Consider the following 21,656-nt stretch of genomic DNA (forward strand, 5'->3'; position numbering starts at 1 on the left):
TCAGGGCCAGAATTGGGGAATACTGTGGTACACTCATGGAGAAAGGTGAATAGTTCAGGTCCAGAAATAAAAAATTCGGACAAAAAATAAGATTTTGTTTCAACCAACCAGTTGAGTATAAAGAGTGATTGTCACAGAGTGCTCAGTCGGTTGGTTGAAAAAAAAGTCTTGGTCAGGATTTTTACCTTCTGAACTATCCAGCTCGGTCTATGGAGAAGAGAAGGCAGGTTTGATCCCAAGAGGAGGGTTAGCCGTCATACAGGGACTGCATGGCTCTCTCCAGCCTGGGGTGCACGAATCTCCTGTGCCTCTCGAAATGCCCGTGCTGAGGCGTGCTTGTAACGGCGGCCCGCAGCGTCGCCCCGCAGCAGAATCGGCCGTGCCCCTGCTGGGCCTGAGAAAGAGCCATTGTTGGCTGGCTCACAGAGGAGCGTTGTGGCATCGCCGTCTAGGGCGGGAGCAGAGAAAACCACGCTTCCCAGAGCCACAGTCAGGCTAGCAGGAGGTGTCATACAGGGGAAAACAAATCAGTGGTGGAGGAGGCGGGGGTACGCTACCCCCACTGCATTCGGTGGAACGGGGCCAAAACAAATAGTGTCTTTCTCAGTGAATAATCTAATGTTCTGCCTATGTTCAATATTACAGTCTCACCCTGGGACTGTATGAAAGGTATTGTAGTGCATGGAGGAGGTTGTCTGGGTACATCTGTGGAGGTAACGATGTCTCCTGCTTTTCCGTTGTTCCGCAGGAGGCGTCGACCAGGCGTTGACCACCAGAGCAGAAAGTGGGAGCAAGTCCTTTTATATTGATGTAAGTATTTGACAAACGGTGCCAATCTGACGACTGTTTAATCATCAACTCAGAGCCGCTTCTTCCTTAATCTTGCCGCCTTCTGGCTGTGTGCTGTTAACGTAGTTATGCAAACGTGGCACACACTGGCATCTGCCAAGGTTTTGTGGAAGGGTGTGTGCATTTCTTGTGTGCGTGTGTGTCAGTGTTAATGTGGGTGTGTATGTTCTCAAATCTAATTGTCAGGCTTGAAAGATCCTGTTCCCTTTTGTCAGCCTGGACAGCATCCAGGCAGGACGGCACATGCAGTACACTTCTTTGTGGCTAATCAAATAAACATGCTGTTTTGTTTATTTATTTTCTTGGTCCTGCTGATGCCTATGCGGACCAGCAGCGTCAACCTACCCACCCCACCCCCGGCTCCCGACACGCCCAGCTGTGTCAGCGTCGCGTAAATCAGCTGCCCTGGGACAATTAAATCCTCAGCTCCAGTGTGAAAAACATAGCTGGCAAACGTTACTGTGGGAACCAGCCCGGACGGCACCGGACATAAGTTCCAGCCTGCACGCGCTGGCGGGTGGGTGGACGGGGGGTGGACGGGGGGCAGCTCTGAGGTCAAGAGACTGCACTGGTTAGCATGAGGTTGCATGGGGGGTGGGGGTGGGCAAAGCCTTGCTATAGCCTTGAGGAACATGTGTAACTTGGATAGTTTAGATTAAGTATCCTGCTGCATAATAATGTGCAATGTTCAGAAAGGAGGTTGTGGGCGAAGTTCAGGACAGGGAGCACTTACCCTCGCCTACCAAGGTGCAGATTCAGAGCTGAGAGATTTCTGCGTCAGCCGGCCCAGCGTATCTGTCCCCCAAGGCTGCCCCGCAGGGATGCGGCGCCGGACGGCCTGGGCCCAGTCCGTCCTCATGTCTGACGTCCTGCATGCTGAGTCCCTCTTGCTTTGGGCAACTTCTTATCGATGCCGCTGTGGGCTATAGCTGGGAACTCAACGTGAAATTAATGCACCAATTATGCAGAAGAGGGTCCGACCAGGTAGACAAGCATGAAGTGATGCATGTGCACGTTTTTAATCTATTTATATAGATTATAGAAATGTATATAAATTTACACAATCCAAGATTTACATTGGATAATAAGGGAAGACCTGCCAGCTCCACACACACATAGAGCAAGGGTGGGGCTTGAACCCCCAGCCCTGGAAGTGTGAGGTAACCATGTTCCTCACTGTGCCACCATGCCACCCTTTTTCCCAATGAGATGCAGAAATTTAATTTCACGTTATTAAAAATCTCCTGGCCAGAAAGGTCAGATTTCCTTTGCCATTCACTGCATGGCATTTTCTCACTGTGTAGGAATGAGTTAAGCTTCTCTGCCTCCCTAGATTAGATCAGTGTTAGTAGTTAGTACTACATTGCTTCCAGTGTTGGTGGCATGTGCTACTTACAGTTAAAATATGTTCTGTGTTCCCCAAGCGGTATGATTTATTTATTTTTTTTATCGCCCCCCTCACCCCACTGGCCACCAGTTTCCCGGATTTTTGGTTTCGACTAGTTTAGATTAGAGGTCGGGGCCGACCTGCTGCCTCGCCCCCAGACAGAGACCTGCAGAGCAGGTATGGCAGCCCCCCCTACCTGCCCCGCCAGTCTCACCGGCTCCCGCGACTGACAAATGGCTCTTTCTGTGGGTAAAACACGGATGGCTCCTGGAATTTCCACCAACAGCCGGGAGGCTGTGGCCCCCACTTTCAGGCGGCGCTCGGCAGACAGAATGGGGGTGGGGGTGGGGGCAGTGGAAGGCTGCACAGCCCAGAGGCCTCGGGCAGCCATTATTCACTGTGTGCGGGGTTCTCTGCGCTGCGCGTAGTGCTGGCGGAGTACCTGATACTGCCCCTTATTTTAAGACACCCCCCCGATCCCACACCCGATACCTAACGCTCCTTTTCCTACAAACACTGGAGACATTGCAGCTGAGCTGTCAGGGTAACTTAATGCATTGCACTCTCATGCGCTATGCTCACTGTTGGAGGGACTGTATATAGCCTCTTATCCCTATAGCTACCAAGTAAGCACTGCCCGAGGACAGGAAGTAAGCCTGGGGGGTGTGATGGTGTGGAGGGCTGTTGGTGTGGGAGAGAAGAGGGAGATTTTCACACATTGCTGCGCTAGGGTGGCTGTGTGCAGAGGAGGGGGCCTGATAGACTGCACACCACAGAGTGAGCTCTTCCCCACGTTAGCCTTCATTTCCTGGCTCCCTCGCTCCTGCACCTGTCAGGCGTGCCCCAGGTCCTGTCTGCGGTCTGTTGTTCCCAAGCCCCAGCCCCGCAGCCCGTTGTGTCCCCCTGCAAGGCCCGTTTCAAGACAAGTGCCCTGGGGTCCTCCTAGTCGTCCACGGCTTCCTGAATGCCATCAAAGACTAGGAGCAGCCAGTTTCGGCGCCCCGAGAAAACGGTGCGGTTTTCGTGCCTGTCGGTATGAGAGACTCTGCGGCTTTGTTTCCTTTCCCGTTTCTCCAAGCAGCCTCCGGGAGGGTTAGACTAATTTGTGTGTGAAGTGTGTGGGAGCGCAGGAAATGCGCCAAGTATCGCATGACGGCGGGCTGTGAGAGAGCAGGGGAGAGACAGACTGGGAGCAGAGTCTCAGAGAACGTCCTGGGAACAGCGCTGCTTGGGAACCGTCGCTGTTTGCTCTCCCATTCCGTTTAGCCACTTGAGTGTTTAGTTACACTATGATGACTCTATTCAGCAACGTTTCTCCAAGCGTTTTTATTGACCTGTGTGATTGGCAGAAGCACACAGCACCTTAAACCCCTGGGATTCTGCTTCTCTCCCAGCTCCTGCAGAAACCAGCCTTCAAAGCTTTTGTTACTGTTCCTCCCTGTGGTGGGAAACAGGTTTCGTCGGCATGATTCTTAGCCTTGCTTCAGGACGCGCCGGAATACCCCAGTCTGGTTTCTCCGTTATCTTTCGACTTTTCCCAAGAATGAAGTTGAGTTGTTCTGTCTGACATGTGCCAGAACAGTTTGACCCAGCCAGCACATCGTTTATTGGTGGTGGTGGGGGGAGGGGGGGCGGTCATTTCTGACAGGAACACGATCCAAACTCTTTCAGGGAGTTAGTGTTCTCAATTAATCAAGAACTTGTTATCCGTTAAGCATTAAGAGAGGATGTGCGCGTGTAACATAATGAGTTTTGTGTAATGTTTAAAATGCGGCTCCTTGCCTGTTTTAGGATGGGGCAATGTGCTCTGTGTCTGAGGGAGGGGTGGCACTGTCCGGCTGCTCTTTGCCTCCCTCCTATGAAGGGGACTGGTTCACCAGGTGTGCCCTGGTACTCGTATATTTTATTAATGTTTCAGTAAAAAGAGCCACTTCATTTCCTGGTAGGCGATGGCCTCAATGCTCCCGTCCTGAGCGTCAGGGAATGCTTTGGCAGTCGTATCCCGCGCCTGAACAGTCTGTGGTGAGTCTGGGACAACACCCCCCCCCAACCCAGTCTCTATATCCAGACGAGCATGTAGCTTGCTGACTCTGGATGGGATTTTGGGGGCCAGTCAGCGAATTTGCTGTATGAAGTCATGGCTGGTTTTTTAAAATTTCCACGTGTGCCTTTGTGTGCCCCGGGTCACCCCACAGCAACAGGCTGGTCAGACACTGATCCCTACACGGCTCGCTCTCGGCCACAGTGCCCAAGTCCCTGTCATTAGGCATTAAAAAAAATGTCATACACATACCCTGCACGATTGTGATTTAGAATCTCATATGCTATATGTATAGCTGATTGATATCGCAGTGCAGATTGCAGAGGTACCTAGAAGTGCCTTTGGCATGTGCAAATAATTATATATATATATATAAAAAAAAAAAAACATTTTAAGAATATGCAGGAACATCAGTTAATTTAGCTAATAATTCCAAATCTAAAAGGTGACTCTCCAATGCTGATGATTATTATTATGAAGGGAATGTGGACTCCTGGTGGCCATTTCGACAGTATAACTCCAGAATGTCCTGTCTTCTGGCTCTTCAGGTTTCCCGATGGAATGATCATTGGTTTGTTGCTGCTGGTTGTTCTTTTTCTCTTCAACTTTTCCAGCCACTATATTCTTTTCCAATTCACTGACTCTTCTAATAATATGCCCATAATAAGACTGCCTTAGTCTAGCCAGTAGTGCTTCAAGTGAAGTAGATTTGATCAGGAATCGTCTTGTTTGTTTTGCTTGTGGTTCATGATATTATTCCCCAGCACCAAAGTTCAGACATCTTCAAAGTAATTTTCCTGTCCTGCTTCTTTACTGTACAGCTTTCACATCCATAAATAGTCATGGAAAATACCATATTCCTCTGCTCTGAGAGATACATTGGTGCTTTTATAGTTTTTTTTTCTCCTTCTTGGCTGCTATGTCCTTTATTGTTCCAAGATGGCACAAGCTGTCTATAATCTCACTCTAATCGACAGGAAGGGTGCTTTTCCACTGCACCAGGTACTGTACTTTTGGTACTTTCCCTTTTCCATTAACTTACAGCTCAGTACCAGTATACAAAGTGCTCATGGGAGTTTTACCTACATAAAAATTATTTGAGGGCAGAATGAAAAATGCTTCAGAGGGATAACATTCATATTGTAGAGGAGGTGGAACCAACCAATCAGATGTCTTGGACCCACCTCCTCTACAATCTAATTGGTTATCTCTCTGAACCAATCATTTTTTTTGTTCTACCCTCAGAACATTTTTCTGTAAGTTAAACTCCCACGGGCACCCGAAGTAGCAAATCAACTGGGGTACTTTTTGGTACTTGGGGTTGGACTGGCAAATGCTTTCTTTGTCGACTTTTTATGCAAATAGCCTGCCTCTAAACACATTTTGTTTTATTTTTGTTGTAATCAATATTGGGGTATTTATCGCAAAAAAGAAGGTCAACATAAATTTTCCACAAACTCATCTAGGAGTGATTTAGGGCGCAGTGTTGGTTTTCCACTGGAGAAAAAACTGGTAACGGCACCTAATGACATCAGAACGTGAGACAGGGTATTTGGTATATTATAGGGTTGGCTGATGTGCGATATTAATACCAACATCGCATGTTGTGCACATGCAGTTCTTACATTGCTAGTCAGCTAGATTAAGGGCAGACTGTTTCATGGTTTCAGTTCTGTAGAGAGTTTCAGTTTTGCCAAAACATTTTTACTCTGTCAGGAAAAAAAAGTTAGCTTTTCAAATTTAATTATTATTCCTTTTTCTACATTATCTAACATGTTTAAAATTCAATTTAAAGTTTACCTTCACTGCATGTGTACTCCTAGACAATATTCATCATTTTCATCCTTGCCGCGTAAATCACTACTAAATTTATGAACTCCTGCTTTATAATTACCTCAATATTTTTTTTACAAAATCAGGTCACTATATTTACAACAGAATCAAATTGCATATAGTGTGTGCTGTCTTATTATATTTAACGCAATACTTCTTAAATTTCTTGAATTTTAAATTAAAAATTCTTAATTTTTTTTAACTTTGTTCGTCGTTTTCTGAATTCATAACTTTTTTCAAGATTGTGGTTGTCTTGTGTTTAGAGGCAGGCTATTTGCATAACCAATCGACAAAGAAAATGTTTCAAGTCCCACCCCAAAAAACCAAAGAAGTACCCCAGCTGGTTAGGCATATTTGGTATTGGAACTTTTGGAAAAGGGAAAGTACCTAAAGTACGGTATTTGGTGCAGTGGAAAAGCGCCTTTAAACCGCATGGATGAAAATATTTATTGTCTCAGAAGAACACATGCAGCACTAATGCAAAACAGTGCAGGTGAACTTTAAGCTGCTGTTTTAAAATGTATACTGGTTTATCTTGAAAAGGAATAATCATTAAAATTGCAAAGCTTGCTGTGTTCTCCTATGACAGAGTAAAATTGTTCCAGCGAAACATAAACCCCTGTGCTATATCTGTACGGAACTGTATTTAAGAAAAAGCCTGATCTTAATCTAGCCGACTAGCGATGTAAGAATTGCATGTGCATAACATGCGATGTTGGTATTAATATCGCACATCATCCAGTCTTACTACAGGCATTTTTCAAATTCAGTACAAAATACCTCACTTTTCTTTACATTATCAATAGTCACGCTGTATAAATAGGCTTGGCGTAACAGCAGGCAACACTGATTGGTCTGTGTGGCTGTCCATCACCAGGCTTCCCGCACGCGTGTATTACGCTTACTGCCAAACCCCCGGCGTACACCACTTCAGTTTCTGAGGGACGGTACACATTGCGCGCTAACCCAACTGCTGCCGCCACCACAGCCGGCACCAGCGCCATTCCTACCCCGCCGCCCACGTTGTATTAGAGACAAACACCGCCCAGGACTGAGGTGAGCCAATCAAACGCAAGCTGTTCTAAGCTGATCCAAACTTCCCACTTTGCTGCAAAGACAATACCCGCTCTGGTACATTCTTTTTCCTGGAAAACACAATCAAAGGTTATGTTACAATCAACAAAAGCTCATTTTAATCTCTTGTTGGTATTCCTTGGTTTTTATTTGTTTGTATGAATTATCCATTGTACTTTGAAATGATGTCTCCTGTTTTTCGGCATTTCTGGACTCTAGTCTGTACATCATGTGAGTCTCTTTCTATAGGGTTCTGATCTGCGTAGAAAGATCTTAATCATAATTTATTTGAAATGTAATATAAGGAAAATTAAATGAGTTTGTATATTCTCAGATCTCCTTTCTTTGGTATCAGAATATATATCTCTTCTAATCTGTCAGGGGTTGTTTTTTTGAATTTGATGGCATAATTTGGTCAACACTTTGCTTGAAATGTATCTGTTGGGATGCCATCTATCCCGTGGCCTTCCTTTTCATTGCTGATCTGGGCTAACCTCTGTCTTGGATTTTGAGGTCTCCTGTGTATTCCTCACATCTGTTTCATTTTCTATCAAAAACTCCCCTTGTTTTTCCTAGTTAATTTCCCTCTTCAGTGGATTTGTGGAGGCTTTTACAGTATTGCTCTTGTCTTTTGCAATTCAGAATTTTTAAGAGGTCTTCTGTTACCCACTGTGATTTTTTTGGCTCTTTCGTTTTCATCAAACTTTTGTCAGGTTCCTCTCTAACTTCCTTATTTTCTTAGCGCAGTTCCTCTGGTTGTCCTTCGAGTAGGTGTAGTATCACAAATTAGTTTCTGACATTTTCCGTGAACTCCGTGGGTATACTCTCCAGCTCATTTCTTGGAAGTTGGATGGCCTTTTCTCTGAGTGCCTGCACTTAGCAGCTCATGATCTGATGCACTCCAGGCCATATCTACAATGCTGTGCAATATGGCAGATAATATTGAAGGCTATAAACTGGGAATGCTCCATTTTCATCTGTTGTCATTAATTTAGCTGCTGGTTTTTTTTTTTGAAAACTGCTTTTCCACAGGGGCAAACATGCAAACGGTGTCAAAACCTTTGTCTACAAGACAGAAGTAGAAATCATGCTGGTCGCAGGATGCAACTTGAAAATGGCATGATTGACAGCATTCCAGAACACTGTGGATTGTCACACAGTATTCTGTTGGCTTGTGGAATTATGTCAGCATTGTGCTGCAGTATAGGCTGAATGATTTCGCTTGGAAGTTCCATATAGTGCCGAGTGCTTTTGTGGCTGTTCTTAGTGCATCGCCTTCTAGACTGACCCTGCCCACACGTGACCATGGGAAACCGTGACTGTTGCTAGCCTGGAGACCCCTTTCCCACGTGACGGGGCTCTGCCCCCTTTGAAAACTCCTCCCAGCAAACCCCCCCACCACCACTATGCTCTGCTCACAGGCAACATTAGATCATCTGACCGTCAGGTCCTTGCAGCTTTCCGGTAGCGGCTCCCACAGCTTCCCGGAAAGTCACGGGGAGGTGGAGTAAGCAGCGCGGCGGAAACTGAGGGTATTGTCTCCGCAGCCGCACTGATGTCAGCGTTTATTTTCTTCAGCTGGGCTGAGCCCCAGAGAAACAGCCAACCGAGGGCTGCCGCTGCCGTGCAAGTGACAGAAAGGGGGCTCTGTGAGGGCTGACATCACTGTCAGGCTGTGAGAGAAAGTCTTCACCGACCTCTTTGTCACTCTGTGATAAGCCATCACATGGAGGTGCCGTTGTCCATTTATGGTGAGAAAAGGAAGACTATGTAGAAGAGCCTGTACTGGCGTGGTCGCTTATGAAAGCCAGATAAACAAATAGGGGGGGATTTTCCCAGTCAGGCCATGCTGCTTTTTAACCTCTATTTATAGTCAAAGTGACTCAACAAGAGCTGCTTTTTTTCCAAGAAATAACAAGTGCAAAAACAAGGCAGGATGATGATCCCCATCACATGGGCGATAAACTTTATGAACTCAGAGAAGCACTTGTGTGATTTTTTTTTCCCCTGGCTGGGGTTATGTGCCATAGTTTTGCTGTTTTTTATCTTCTGTAGATTCCTTTCCTTTGCACAGTTTAGGGTTATGTTCCCCGAGTTCAGCACAGCTTGGAGATGTGAGGCCATTGTATCCCACCCCACTGGGGTGAGTTTAACACACATGGCCTATGCGTTCAGGGCCGGACGCTGCTGCCTGGTAGCTACTTTCCTGCTGCAGAGCCCCTGCAGCTCTCCCTCCTGCTTCCTGCCAGGCTTCCCCGCATCACGGAAGGGGCACTGGAAGCCGCTTTCGCCAAGTGGCAGAAGTCGGGCCTGCAGTGTCCAGCAGGCTGGCAGAACTGGGCTCAGCGCCCTGTGGCACATCCTCTGCATTCCCCTGCTTCCAGGAGCGGCCCTGTACCTCATTTAGGCTGCTGGTTTTTCAGTGAACATGCTGTGTCTTACTCACATGACCTGATTCCCACTGCAGTTTGAACAAGATGTTGTGTCTAATCTTTTGCACTTCACCCTTCCACAGTTCCACAGAACCAACATGCAGCCCGGCCTGCTTGAGTGGGTGGGCAGTGAGGGTGGGGGGGAGTCTGCTCACTTGTCTCTGGGAGTTAATTACTGGGACGGGGAAGGGGGTGCTTGGTCTGGGTGGCGTCCCGTCGCTGGCCTGGGAAAGGAGGAGCATTCCTCAGTGGGGAAGAGGACAGCAGCTTCATTTCATATGGGGAGGGGGGAGTGCTCCATGGTGCCAGGTAAACCCCCCCAACCACACACACACACACCTACTATCCCTTTTCCTCACATCCTTTCACAGGAAGCAAAGTAAGCCACCAAATTTGTAAGGAAAAGTTTGGCATTCATGGGGGCAGAGGTGGTGGTGAACTGTGTCCTTACAGATCCCCGTGCGAGGTGTGAGAAGCCATGTGATCTGCCTGGCCATGCTGCGTGACTGACAGCCCGTGCATGCTCTCCATTTCTCCTCATTTTATCTTTCCCCCCAATCACAGTGCTCAGCACAGGGCCAAGTGGGATGCAACCCCCTGCCTGCTCATTTGCCTGAGAAATGGACTTTTGGATGGGCACGCTTCCTGCTTCCTACCCTGCCCACCCCAGTGCTTGTGCTGGGCATTTACATTTCTGTATAAATCTAGCCCCCACCCCCAGAGCAGATTTTTAACCTCTTACCTCCCACCTTTGCTGTGAACCCTTTGTATCCCATCTTCCATTCCCTGGGTGGGTGGTTCGTTCTTCCCTCCACAGCAGGGGGTGTGGGCAGGCATGGGGGAGGGGGCAGACCCCCCATAATGGTGTTACAGTGTCACACTGCATTAACAAACAGGTGGAGTGGACAGTGACCTATGAACCCAGATCTCTGCCCCCCAGACGCCCCCTGCAGCGTGACCCTTAGCGGTTGGCGTCCCCAGCTGCTGTGCTCCCCTGTCACAGCAGCCAATCCAAGGGATCACTTAACGCAGGCAGGGGTTATGCTGCACTCTTACACTTTTTTTTATATTCTGTCTTTCCGGGATGTTCTTTGCACCGTGGAGCATCCTGCTTTCAGAGGATGCGTCTGAGCATGAACTGACATGAGTGCAGTCGGTTGCCATAGGCCCGATTTGCATAAGCTGCTACATAAACATGATTTGCATAAAAGTATTTGCATAAGTATGCATTATGAAGGCTAGCAGCTGATGGACAAGCTAATTAAATGTATTTGCATAGGCATTTGCACGTCGTATCGTTTACGAGACATTATGTGGAGAGTTCAGTTTTTTGACCGTGAAGTCATTTTAAAGCACTTGTTCTGTCTGCATTGGAGTTTGGAGCTGATGCGGGTGCATCCAGCCTCCACTGGTACGTTCTGGGATCTCATCTCATGGCAAGCACTCCTGTAGGGCATAGAGGAGCCTTGGTGGAGCTAAGCTGTCTGCAGGGAAAGGGACCCCACGTACTCACAGCTAATGTTCCTGCAGCCACCCGTTCAGTGTAATACGCAACTGCAGAATGACGCCTCTGCCCTGCAAAACACAGCTGGATGTGGACGTGTGGCCCTGCAGTACGTGAGCAGGTCTCGCGTTCAGTGGAGAGCAGTGTTCCCTCTGCTCAATGGCCACTAGGCAGCTACCCTGCCTCTTCGCGTCGGTGAATGGAGATGACGATTATGGCTGCCCTTAGATTCCCCAGGCACACGTGACGGGACGGTGTTTTTTCGACCCCCCCGAGCAAGAAGCCGCATGACTGTGTGACAAGCTGCAACTGCCTGCTTGTGATCCTATCTGCAGATCGCAGGCGACGATCTTGTTGCTCAACTGCTGCTCAATATCTCCCCCCATTTTCCCCCCATTGTTTCCCAGTGCCAGTTACATCATTTCTTTTCCCTGCAAGCAGCTGACCTGTGGGCAGAGTTACCATAAACCCAGAAACGGAGTTCATTTGTGAAACAGCTTTCCACATCATGTTTCAGTAAGGCATTTTGCAAACCTGCCACCGTGTCATCTCTGTGAAACTGGGCCGGTCATTCGGGGGCTTGTTCTTCGGCCATTACATGATATTTTTACAAAATGGCACATTTTCCCCATGTCATTCATTATTCGGATGCTGTATTAAATCAGCAGGTTGATTTGAGGTTGCACTGAAACAGAGTTGAATCATTAGTGGTGCATTAGCATTCAGTCAGGTCAGTAGCATCAAGATTCTTTACAACACAGTGCAAAACAAGTGGTGAAATGCACACGATATTGACAGCATGACACAAAAACACATCTGACATCTTCTTGTATGAAAGCCACAGCTGCAAGTGAGTGCGTAAATACGGTGTGACGTAAAGCACAGATATTTAAGTATATCAGATATAATGAGCGTGCAGCTATTTGAGTGAATATTACACACATAGTACAGTGTGGCGTTGAGTCCAGCTATTAGAACGAGTATAGCAAATATAATACGGCATATAGTGCAGCTATTGAAGTGAAAATTACACATATGATACAATATGGCAGTGCGTGCAGTTTTTTTGAGCAAGTGTAACAAATAAATGCAGTATGCCATATAGTGAAGCTATTTGTGAGTATAGCATATATTATAAAAGCAGTATAGCATATATTATAAAAGCAGTATAGCATATAGTGCAGCTATTTGTATGGAAAATATAATGAATGTAGGACACCATGGTTTGCAGCTATTATGGGTGAGTATAAGTACTGTGTACTGTGATGTACAGTGCAGTTATTTGAGACAGTGTAACAGAATGTCGTAGGGTGTACCTACTTGAGCGAGTATAATGATATAATGTAATATGGCGTATAGTGCAGCCGTTTGAGTAGCAAGTATAATAATCCTTCTGGTGCACTTCATTTGTACTTTTGCTGTGTGCCATATGGGGAGTTATCAGGAGCGCTCCAGTCGCCCCCACCCCCGTGGAGGTTGCTTCCCCTTTCTGTAAATATTGCACGTTTCCCATCATAAGAAGTGCCTTTCTCACCCTCTTCGCTGCTGGCGTTGTCTAGTTTAGTTACTTAGTTTGTGCAGTTTTAGTTTCAGTTTTTTTCTTTTCTTTAAATGAAACTTGGCTTGTGTTGACTCTTCTGGGGAAACGGGACTGAAGTAAAGGAAGGGGGAGGGGAAATTCTTGGAAGGCAGGTACTGCTCCTAACCTGACCCCCATGCGCACACACACCTATCCACCCACTCTTTCCATAAAAACTATTCAGGAATCTCCTTTCAGGAAACCCACATAAGTTGCCCAGGGTAAGACAGGAACGTCTAAGTGACAAAGATAATCGACAAAAAGTCTGAATCCTATAGCACTGGTTCCCCCTACGTGGGGAAACTCCCTCCCCAGAGATCACCAACAGCGGTCTGGGCGCCGACTCCTGCAGCAGCACTGCCGGGGGCTGCGGTGGGGGGGTGGCTGCGGGACAGTCCTTTTTAACGCCGTCAGGATCTAGACGTTAGGAAGCCTCGTTCTGATTCATTTTCTGCTGAGTCACTGGGCTTTCTTTTAACATGCTGTGACTGTATTTAGTTACCTTGCCCATTCTAGCAAGATGTTTCACTGGAGCAACTCAGCATGCCGCTTAAGGGTACAACAGCCGAGCCCATAAAAACAAGCACAGATCCTGCGTAAGCAGGACAGAGGAGAGGCAGTCGCTCCCTCATGAAGCTGGGTCACACCTGCCATGCAAACACAGGCACTGTCATGCATATCGGACGCTGCGTTCTGTGCCCCCAGTCTGCCGGCATCCAGTGCACACACGCCAGGGGACCTGTTCTCATTTCTACCACTTGCAACACATCAGATTGTACAGGAGAGCTGCCACCACCCAGATTCCTACGTCTGTTTCTTAGTGTTACTGCACAAACTTTAGTTTTTTTACTTTCCCAGCTATATGTTAATAGCTGTTCCTGTGTGCAGTCTCTGAAGGAGGTATCCCACAGGATGATCTCTCTCGTGTGCCTCCTGCTGTTTATGGGCTGATTGACCGGACTCTGGCACCCCCCCCCCCCCCCGTCCCAGACCCTCCCTAGTGATAGCGCAAGCTGCAGGAATGGCCTGTGCGGAATCTGCAGTGGATCTGCAGTGCCGGGATGGCAGAGCGGAGCACTACCTTGCACGGCAGTTCGCGTGACAGATGAGAGCGTTCCAGGGAACAGTGTGTGATGTCTCATGCTGTGTGCGGCTACATTCCAGCTGTGCCGCCCGGGACAGTGTGGCCTGGATCACCAGCCGGTTGGCCTCAGCTCACAGCCGTCGGTGGGCCGTTACTCTTCCCGACCAGTCGACTCTGTCCCAGTGACACAGCACGGATTGCAAACACCTGTTACCAGCCATGGTTGTAACTTTGAGGGGGGGGTCAGTGAGAGCGAGTCTGTTACGTTGCAGAAAGCAGGGTGGTCTTTTTGATATATTACTGCAAAACTGTGTGTGTGACCCACAAAACTCCCTTACTTTATGTTACATTTACGACCGTGGGTGATTTTGCTTGAAATAAACATTAAAATACGTCTTAGTCTCCCTAAATTCTTTGCTGCCTTATGGGGCGATGTGCCAGAGGATCGTAAAGATCCAGAAGGAACTGTTCGTCTCCTGCCCCATAAAACATTCCGCACCTCCCGCTCCCTGCTTGAAAAGGCTTTAAGGTCTGACGGCATTTCATTTCTATTTCTTTCATCGTGCCTCCTAATGTAGTAAAACGGGGGGTTATCGGGACCCGCCCGTGCTGCCCCAGGCCATCTCCTCACCCAGCCAGCCTACTCACACCTTACTCATCCGCGGCTTTCCCTTGTGGCCGAGATGTTCCTGCTGAGCCCACAGGCACTTTTTTTTATGATGAGTGTCACATACATAATTACGAACTCGCGTGCAGCTGTGAGTCCTGGCCCTAAAGTCTCCTCCCCATTAATCTCTTTTCTTGACATTTCTCTCAATGCTTTTTTTTCCCTTCCCTGGTTCATAGTTATTAAGTGCATACGACCGTTAGTGGCCATGTCGGAAAAGCCAATTTGTTTTAAATGTCCCGCCCATCTGAAGAAAAGCATGAGGGTGTCATATTCTACATTTGACAGTCCCTGGATTTGCAGAGCGCTTTCAGAACCTTCCCCCTTTCCTTTGTTTGCCCCATCTGGTCCCGAAAGATGGTCTGTAGTCGATGACATTGATGATGAAAATGCACCAATATCAATATTTTAAATTGATACATTGTTTTTTATTTTAATTAAATTACCTTTATGATTTCTAAAACCCTTCACTTCATTATAACAAATGTTTTCCTTTAATATCACTCCAAAATTATGGTGTTAGTTCCAATTATCACTAAATAAAAAGGTGGTTTTACACTCTGCGAATTGCGATACCACGGCAGCACTACCGCTATGCATGAGCAGCGGAAGAGAAAACACACAGACGCTATTCTAGATCGCCAGAACAGGCAAAACCACCGTGTTGTCTATTCATATTTATTAAATTACAGTTAATATGGAGAGCTTTTGTCCTTGTAGATGTTAAGTACCCTGATTATTAAAGCCATAAAGTTGTCTGCCTGTTACATTAGAGTCTCCACTGAATAAGTGTGTGCATTGGACTTGTTGGGACCAGTGTTATCATCATAAACTAAAACTGAAATGAAAACTGCTACTAAATAAAAGAAAAAAATTAGTGAACGGAGATAAAAATGAAAACCATATTTACCAAAAAAACATTGGACTTTAATCTGCAAAAAGTCCCTCCACACAACCACCATCTTTTTACCTTGTTTAACCACAGTATCTCCTCCTTTAAAAGATGTGGCTGCTGATCAGTCCCTTCCTTCATCGCCACTTCCATGCTTATCACTTGTATCACAGGTGGTGTGCTTCACTAACCGAATTTATTAAGCATGAGATTACTAACTTTTGGGCATCACAATGCGCATCTCATTAACATTCGAAGGCATACTACTAATCTGCTTATCGAATCGTGGGCGAAAAAAAAAATGTTCATATAGTGCCCAAAAAACAGCGTACATTATCTAAAGCTCTGCAAACAGTCAAATAGATTTTCGGGAGGAAAATTAATCGTTTAGATTAATCGACTGATCGATAAAATAGTCGATAGATTAATTTATAGAAAAATAGTTGTTATTGACAGCCCTAGTCGGTTTGACTTGCTGCCATGTATTATGTTATGTGTAAGACTGCTATTCGATGACTGGCTTTGTTTTCGACACGCTGAGTGGAGTATCACAATGTGGTCTTTGTAAGTGTGCGTGGAAATCCTACATTTTTAAAACAAGAAAGAAGTCTTTGGAGTCAAGTTACAGTGGAGAACTGCAGTCATACCCCAGCAAACATGGCTACTAATTAAGGTCTCTGAACCTCTCTTCTTTTTTGATGTTTGGCTTTAATTGCAGTGTTTTCTCCTAAAGTGGCTTGTCAGCTGATGTCAGGCTGAGTGACGTCACCAGCCTCTGTATTGTTCTATGGCCCCTCATCCCTGCTGTGTCCCCCTCACTGTGTGAAGGGCTTTCTTCATGGTGCCACGGGCAGCCCAGTAAAAAAGCTTTTGGGCTGATGTAATTTTTCATCTCCCACTCTGTCCCACAGTTTCTCCTAATTTTCTGTCTCTACAGCTTTTCCTCATCCTCTCGGTCTGCGAACCTGATGGCAAAGAATGTCTACAACTAACAACATAGCACAGGCCCGGAAGCTGGTGGAGCAGCTGCGGATCGAGGCCGGGATCGAGCGCATCAAGGTTCGCCGCTTCCCCTCCGTCTTCCCAAGAGGCATTTCGGAGAGGCTTTCACACAGGAAAACCTCTTTCTTGACTTGTCATTCCTCACCGCTGCATCTGACTCTCCTTTTGTTGTCCCGTTTCTCTTCCTCCTGGGCTCCCTCCACCTGCCCCCCCATCAAGGTGTCGAAGGCGGCAGCCGAGCTGATGAACTACTGTGAGCAGCACGCCCGCGGGGACCCTCTGCTGGTGGGAGTCCCTGCCTCTGAGAACCCTTTTAAAGACAAAAAGCCCTGCATCATTCTATAGCTTCATGGCCAAACTACCCGCCCCCCACACCCACTGCCTCACACCCCAGGTCAGCTCCCCCCCTACTCCCCTTTCCCCTCCCCCCCTTCAGCTTCCTCTCAGAGACCAGGTACTGGGTGCAGCCTGTCCAGCGTTACCCTTGGCCTGAAAGCTACAGGCGCCCAGTTTTTCCAAGGAACCCAGTCCTTTAATAGGAGCCAGAGAGAGAGCTCCTGTTTATCGTAAACCCCCCCCCCCCCCGTAAACATCAGCCTGAGGTGGCTCTGTTGATATATGCATATATATATAGCTGTAGCTATGTATATATCCATATATAGACATCAAAAAGCAGATTCCTAGTGCGGAGAGCAGCAGGACATCCTCTTTTTTAGTTTATTTTTTATTAAATTTTTTTAATTGTGGGGTAATTATAATTTGGATGAAGGCCAAATTTAATCTCTCATTAGCCAGGTTTGGACAGTTTTCTGTGTAGAGCGACACATTGCTCACGCAATCCGTGGGACACAGCAGGGTAAGCGTAGGTGTCCCACTTGCCCTTGTTTGTTCTGAGACAAGAAGGTTGAGGTGTGGTTCGGGACATGAACTTGTCCCTGAAAGGTCGCGTCTTTGCCTTCCCCCGGGGACCCCGTCACGTGGCATGTGTCTCGTGGCCACGCCCTCCCCCGAGTCATGAGCAGTGCCAGTAACGCTCCATACTGTGGCGGGTATCGTATGCGAGCGGCTTACCCAGGGTGTGACCTTTATTTCTGTGTGTTCTCGTCACGCTGTCCTCGGACAGCTTTGCCAAACGTGGGTCGTGCCATGTGGCCGGCGGGGGCCCACAGACTGAAAGCCAGCAGGCATCCGGTTACAGCTGCTCCCCCAGCACTGCCGGGATCACCGTGTCGGGGACCGGCCCGCTGCACGCTCCATTAGCAGCTCCTGTGAGGGAGTCGCCTCACGGCAGGTGTTTCAGCTCATCGAAAAGAGCATCGTGAGGGAAACCCCTCATGCTGGCAGTTTCTGTGGGCTGGTCGCCTGAGGCCTGTTTGAGAAATATTTAGTGTTTCTTTATGCTGACAATTTTCTCACCTGTTGCCATATATAGTAAACAAAGTATTAGATGAGATGTGTGAATTATTTTAAGAAAAAAAAACAGAACCACCTGTAGGAAAGAGGAAATAGAGACAGAGCATTTAATTCAGAGGGGTTTGAGAAAAGCATGCAAGCTGCCAGAGCGGGTGAGGAGATCCCCCTCAAAATCTTGCTTGGTCTTTTAAGTTGTGCCAAAGTCGGGTCCTCCTCAGCACCGGTCAGGTTACAGAGTGACTAAACGGCAGGTTTCACACAGTGCCATCACCCACTAACAGGGGAGCCCGTCCGGATTGCAAGCAAATCAGGGTGGGGGTGGGGGGGGGGAATCTACCCATCCCTTAGAGAGCAGGAGAGAGTTTCTACTTCCTGATGGGCGACCAGCCTTTTACACACCCAAAGGAAAAGCCATGCTCAGTTCTAACAAGCCGATTAATTTGATTGTGGAGGTTTTCCGTATCCTCCCATACCTTCAAAATCTGTGTTTCTTCTGGTTTAAGAGCATAACCTTCAATGTTGGCTTGCTCGCTTCTCTCTCCCGCGATGGTCTGCGTTGTGTAGCTCCGCCCTCGGGACCCCGGCTCAGGGTTGTCCCGCCTCAAGTTACCTCAAGCTGACCGTCCTGTGAGTGTGACACGACGCCCAAGGTGCTCGTCACGTTCCGTGACGTTCCAAGCAGCTTCGTGTGTTTACCGATGCAGAATGGTGTTCAGGAATGACCAAGGCGGCTCATTGTTCAGTGATTATGAAGGCAGCCCCAATGCTGAACTGTGATTCGCTTAATGACCCTTAAGTATTAATAGACTGTAGACTATTCCGGTAAGTAAGATCCAGAATCCATCTATAGGCACAATGGCAGCCAGATTCAAGGAAAACACAGAGATACTTCTTAAGCCTTGAGTAAAATGGCAGGATGTTCAGGCTTATGTAATAGGCATGTGATTGGTTTAGTCATTTCTGTCACATGGGGGCTGCCAGATGCATGGCCCACACAGTGGAATCCCTGTGGAACAGCCTGTGCGCATGCATGTGTGTGCGTGAGAGAATGTGTTTGTGCGCAAGTCAGTGGGTGCAATGATGAACGGGGCAGGCAAAGATACGCAGGTCAGTTACCGCTGCGTAACGCGCCCGTCTCCATTCAGCCCCTACCCAAAATAGATACCAATGAGTCCCTCTTCATGCACATTTAGCACAAGGGAGTACAGATAATGGTCTGTGGCGGGGGGTGGGGGGGCAGGGCATTATTAAACTGGGACAAAAGTTGCATTGTGTTTCGGGCCCCCCCAGGGTGCTGGCACGAGTGCTGTAGTATTTAGCTGGGTCCTGTTCCACAGTGATTAAGCGGAGTGGTAAGTCACATGGCAGTCTGTAAAGTTCAGGAACAAGGGTCTAGCTTTCTGCTGATGCTTTCGGGTTGCTGGGGGGTGTTTTCACGTAACATCTTTGTGTTTCTAAAAAAGGACCTAGACCAGCCATTACAACATCAGATGCTTAATACCAATTAATGCTGCTTTATGCTGATATTTTAGGCAATCCTTAGCATGAGAGTTGCTGCATTTGGATAGTGAGTCGGTCTAGAGTGTGCAGGAGACTCTGACCAGGACTTGTAGGGCAATACTGGGGTGGGTGTCAGTCTTTGCAGGCAGAGAGATTGTCTTACCTATATGGGGAGCCAAAAAGCGGACACCCATACCACGGCCCTCAACATTCAGCCAGGGAACGTCATGCAGTCTATAGGACAGATCCCCAAGTCAGGCCAGTCATGGGTCTTTTTGAGTGCGACTGTACATGTCAAACCCATACAGCACTGTAAGGTCGGGCTCCCTGAAGTCCAGCCCACTGCTGCATCCATAATTGACAATGTGACCCTGTTAAAAAATGACCGAAAGGCAAAGACTTACCAAGGATTACACGCTGTCTTTCTGTACATGCTAATTTGATTTTCATTAAATGCTTTGATTGGGGTCATCAGTTTTTGCTTTTCTTTTGACTCTGATTCCATGAAATTGATATGGCGGAATGAGCTCAGTAGGTGCGTGACAACAGTGTGCTCCACCTTTGCTGTCCGTCAGCGGTGCACTGTTTCGGCGGGACGGGGATAAAGTGGGATGGGGGGAGCACACTGAGCGGCCTTTGGGTCGGCCATCGCCGGTACACGCAGCACCTAATGTCACAGGGAGGATATATGAAAAGCTTAGTGAATTATTTCTGAGAATATGAATTGTCTGGATAGTTAGTCCTTACTAGTTATCTAGACAGGCCGTATTTGCGTTCGTTTGTGCGTGAGTGTGCGCGTTACCCTAGCTTTTAAAACGACTGTATGCCTTTCGGTGCGTCTGAACCTCCTGTGCTTCACGCCATGTAGAGTAGAAGTTCGTCTCTTGAACCTCATGTTTCCCTCTTGCGCTAAAACAGTGGTTCTAGACCCTGGTTCTGGACACAGCATCCACAGGACATCTTTCCAGCAGCACTAAGCTACGTCTTGCCGTGAGTGACCATGGTAACGCCTCACAATGAGAGCCAGGGCTCTGCCAAAACTAGGTTTCAGAACCACTGTCGCTTGACGTATAAAATTCTTCTACTTTTTTTTTTTTCTTGTTATAAGAATTACACCAGATAATCTCTATTCTGATTTAAATAGTCAATCTGTTATGTTTTGCTTATTTAGGTAGGTTAGGGTCAGAGGATAAATATTATTAGAAAAGCCTTTCTGTGGTATTCGATCACTAAGATCTGGCATGACGGTAATACCACAGATAATGTGGGCATGTGTCGGTGGGGAACCCCACATCCAGGGTGCCAGAGATGCTACTCATTTTAATTCCACTCCACGCCTTAATTGCTGAATTTGATTGGTTCTTGAGATTGAGTATTGTAGATGGATACAGGTTCCAGGTACTACTGACTGTTTTAATACCTAGAGGGTAATGGTGAAAATTTTCACAAGACTGTAACACTGCAAGGATGGGGTTCCCCGGCCCAGAGATGGGAACCAGCCCATGAAATCCAGCCCTAACCTCAGTCATCATTTTTCTATTAGCTGAGGATGTGTTTTTTCACATTAGTTTAATTACTTTTATTGTATGTATATGTATTTGATCTTTTTTGTCTTGAATTATAATTACAAAAAAATGAAGAAATCCTAAGTATATTATATATTTTTTTGTAATGTTTCTTCTCTGATGTGCCATAACCCATGTTTTCTTGCACACTGTTTAATATTTTGTGGATATTGATGTTAAACAATTCAGAAGACGATGACATCAAGACGTACATAAAGATTAATAAAACTGAAACAAGCCGGTTGTGTACTGTGTTGCTTGTTGTGTGCATGTTGGTTTTTACTGCGATACAGCGGCGGAGAAGGTCACTCATAGCTGCACCAGAGCCGTAAAGAGAATTTTTATAAATCGTAAACACTGAGTAGCATGTATGGTTCATTCTGAACTCCTAAGGTTCGCATCAGCTTACCTACCTAATTGTCCAAGATGATCACACGAAGTGGTCACATAGCTAACTCCCGGATAGCGGGGACAGGGCAGAACACAAGGCCCACGTGTGAGTTAACCAGGCATGATTATATATGAGGTATGAGGTATATGCTGCTGCAGCCTAACCCTCAACACTGATGGACCCGACCTCAACGCTAAGGGACCACCTGGCCTTCCTCTTCAGGCACTCTTATGGGACAAGGTGGCTGCCTTCAGGTTTCTCTTACCAAACAGGGGAGGAGCCATAGCCTGTAATACGCTTTAGGCTCTGTGAAGGACAAGGTCCGATGGAGTGGTGTTCCTATGGAGATCGCTTTCCTTCACATATCCAAGTGTTGACTGCTCTCACCTGGGGAAAAATTCCAGGTAACATAGGTAAGGCCTCTCCCAGCACGTGACACAGTC

At 47.1% G+C, this 21,656-nt stretch overlaps 1 protein-coding gene and 1 long non-coding RNA gene across 2 annotated transcripts; one reads left to right on the forward strand and one right to left on the reverse strand.

Moving 5' to 3' along the window:
- Positions 1-792: 792 nt before the first annotated feature.
- Positions 793-21,061, forward strand: gng7 (guanine nucleotide binding protein (G protein), gamma 7). Its single transcript, XM_023813215.2, has 3 exons — positions 793-810; positions 16,280-16,401; positions 16,564-21,061. Exons 2-3 carry the CDS (start codon positions 16,321-16,323, stop codon positions 16,687-16,689), a joined length of 207 nt encoding a protein of 68 aa, XP_023668983.1. The 5' UTR covers positions 793-810; positions 16,280-16,320; the 3' UTR covers positions 16,690-21,061.
- LOC140578470 (uncharacterized) lies at positions 14,857-17,554 on the reverse strand. Its single transcript, XR_011982647.1, has 2 exons — positions 17,416-17,554; positions 14,857-16,654 (listed from the first exon to the last, which is right to left on the reverse strand). It is a non-coding gene; the product is annotated as an uncharacterized lncRNA (long non-coding RNA).
- Positions 21,062-21,656: the final 595 nt, after the last annotated feature.

Source organism: Paramormyrops kingsleyae, chromosome 15 (genome assembly GCF_048594095.1).
Source record: "Paramormyrops kingsleyae isolate MSU_618 chromosome 15, PKINGS_0.4, whole genome shotgun sequence".
NCBI lineage: Eukaryota > Metazoa > Chordata > Actinopteri > Osteoglossiformes > Mormyridae > Paramormyrops > Paramormyrops kingsleyae.

Coding starts and splice junctions, on each gene's coding strand:
- gng7 (XM_023813215.2), top strand. CDS start 16,321: ATGTCTACAACTAACAACATAGCACAGGCCCGGAAGCTGGTGGAGCAG. Junction 16,402..16,563: donor CCGGGATCGAGCGCATCAAG/GTTCGCCGCTTC, acceptor CCCCCCATCAAG/GTGTCGAAGGCGGCAGCCGA.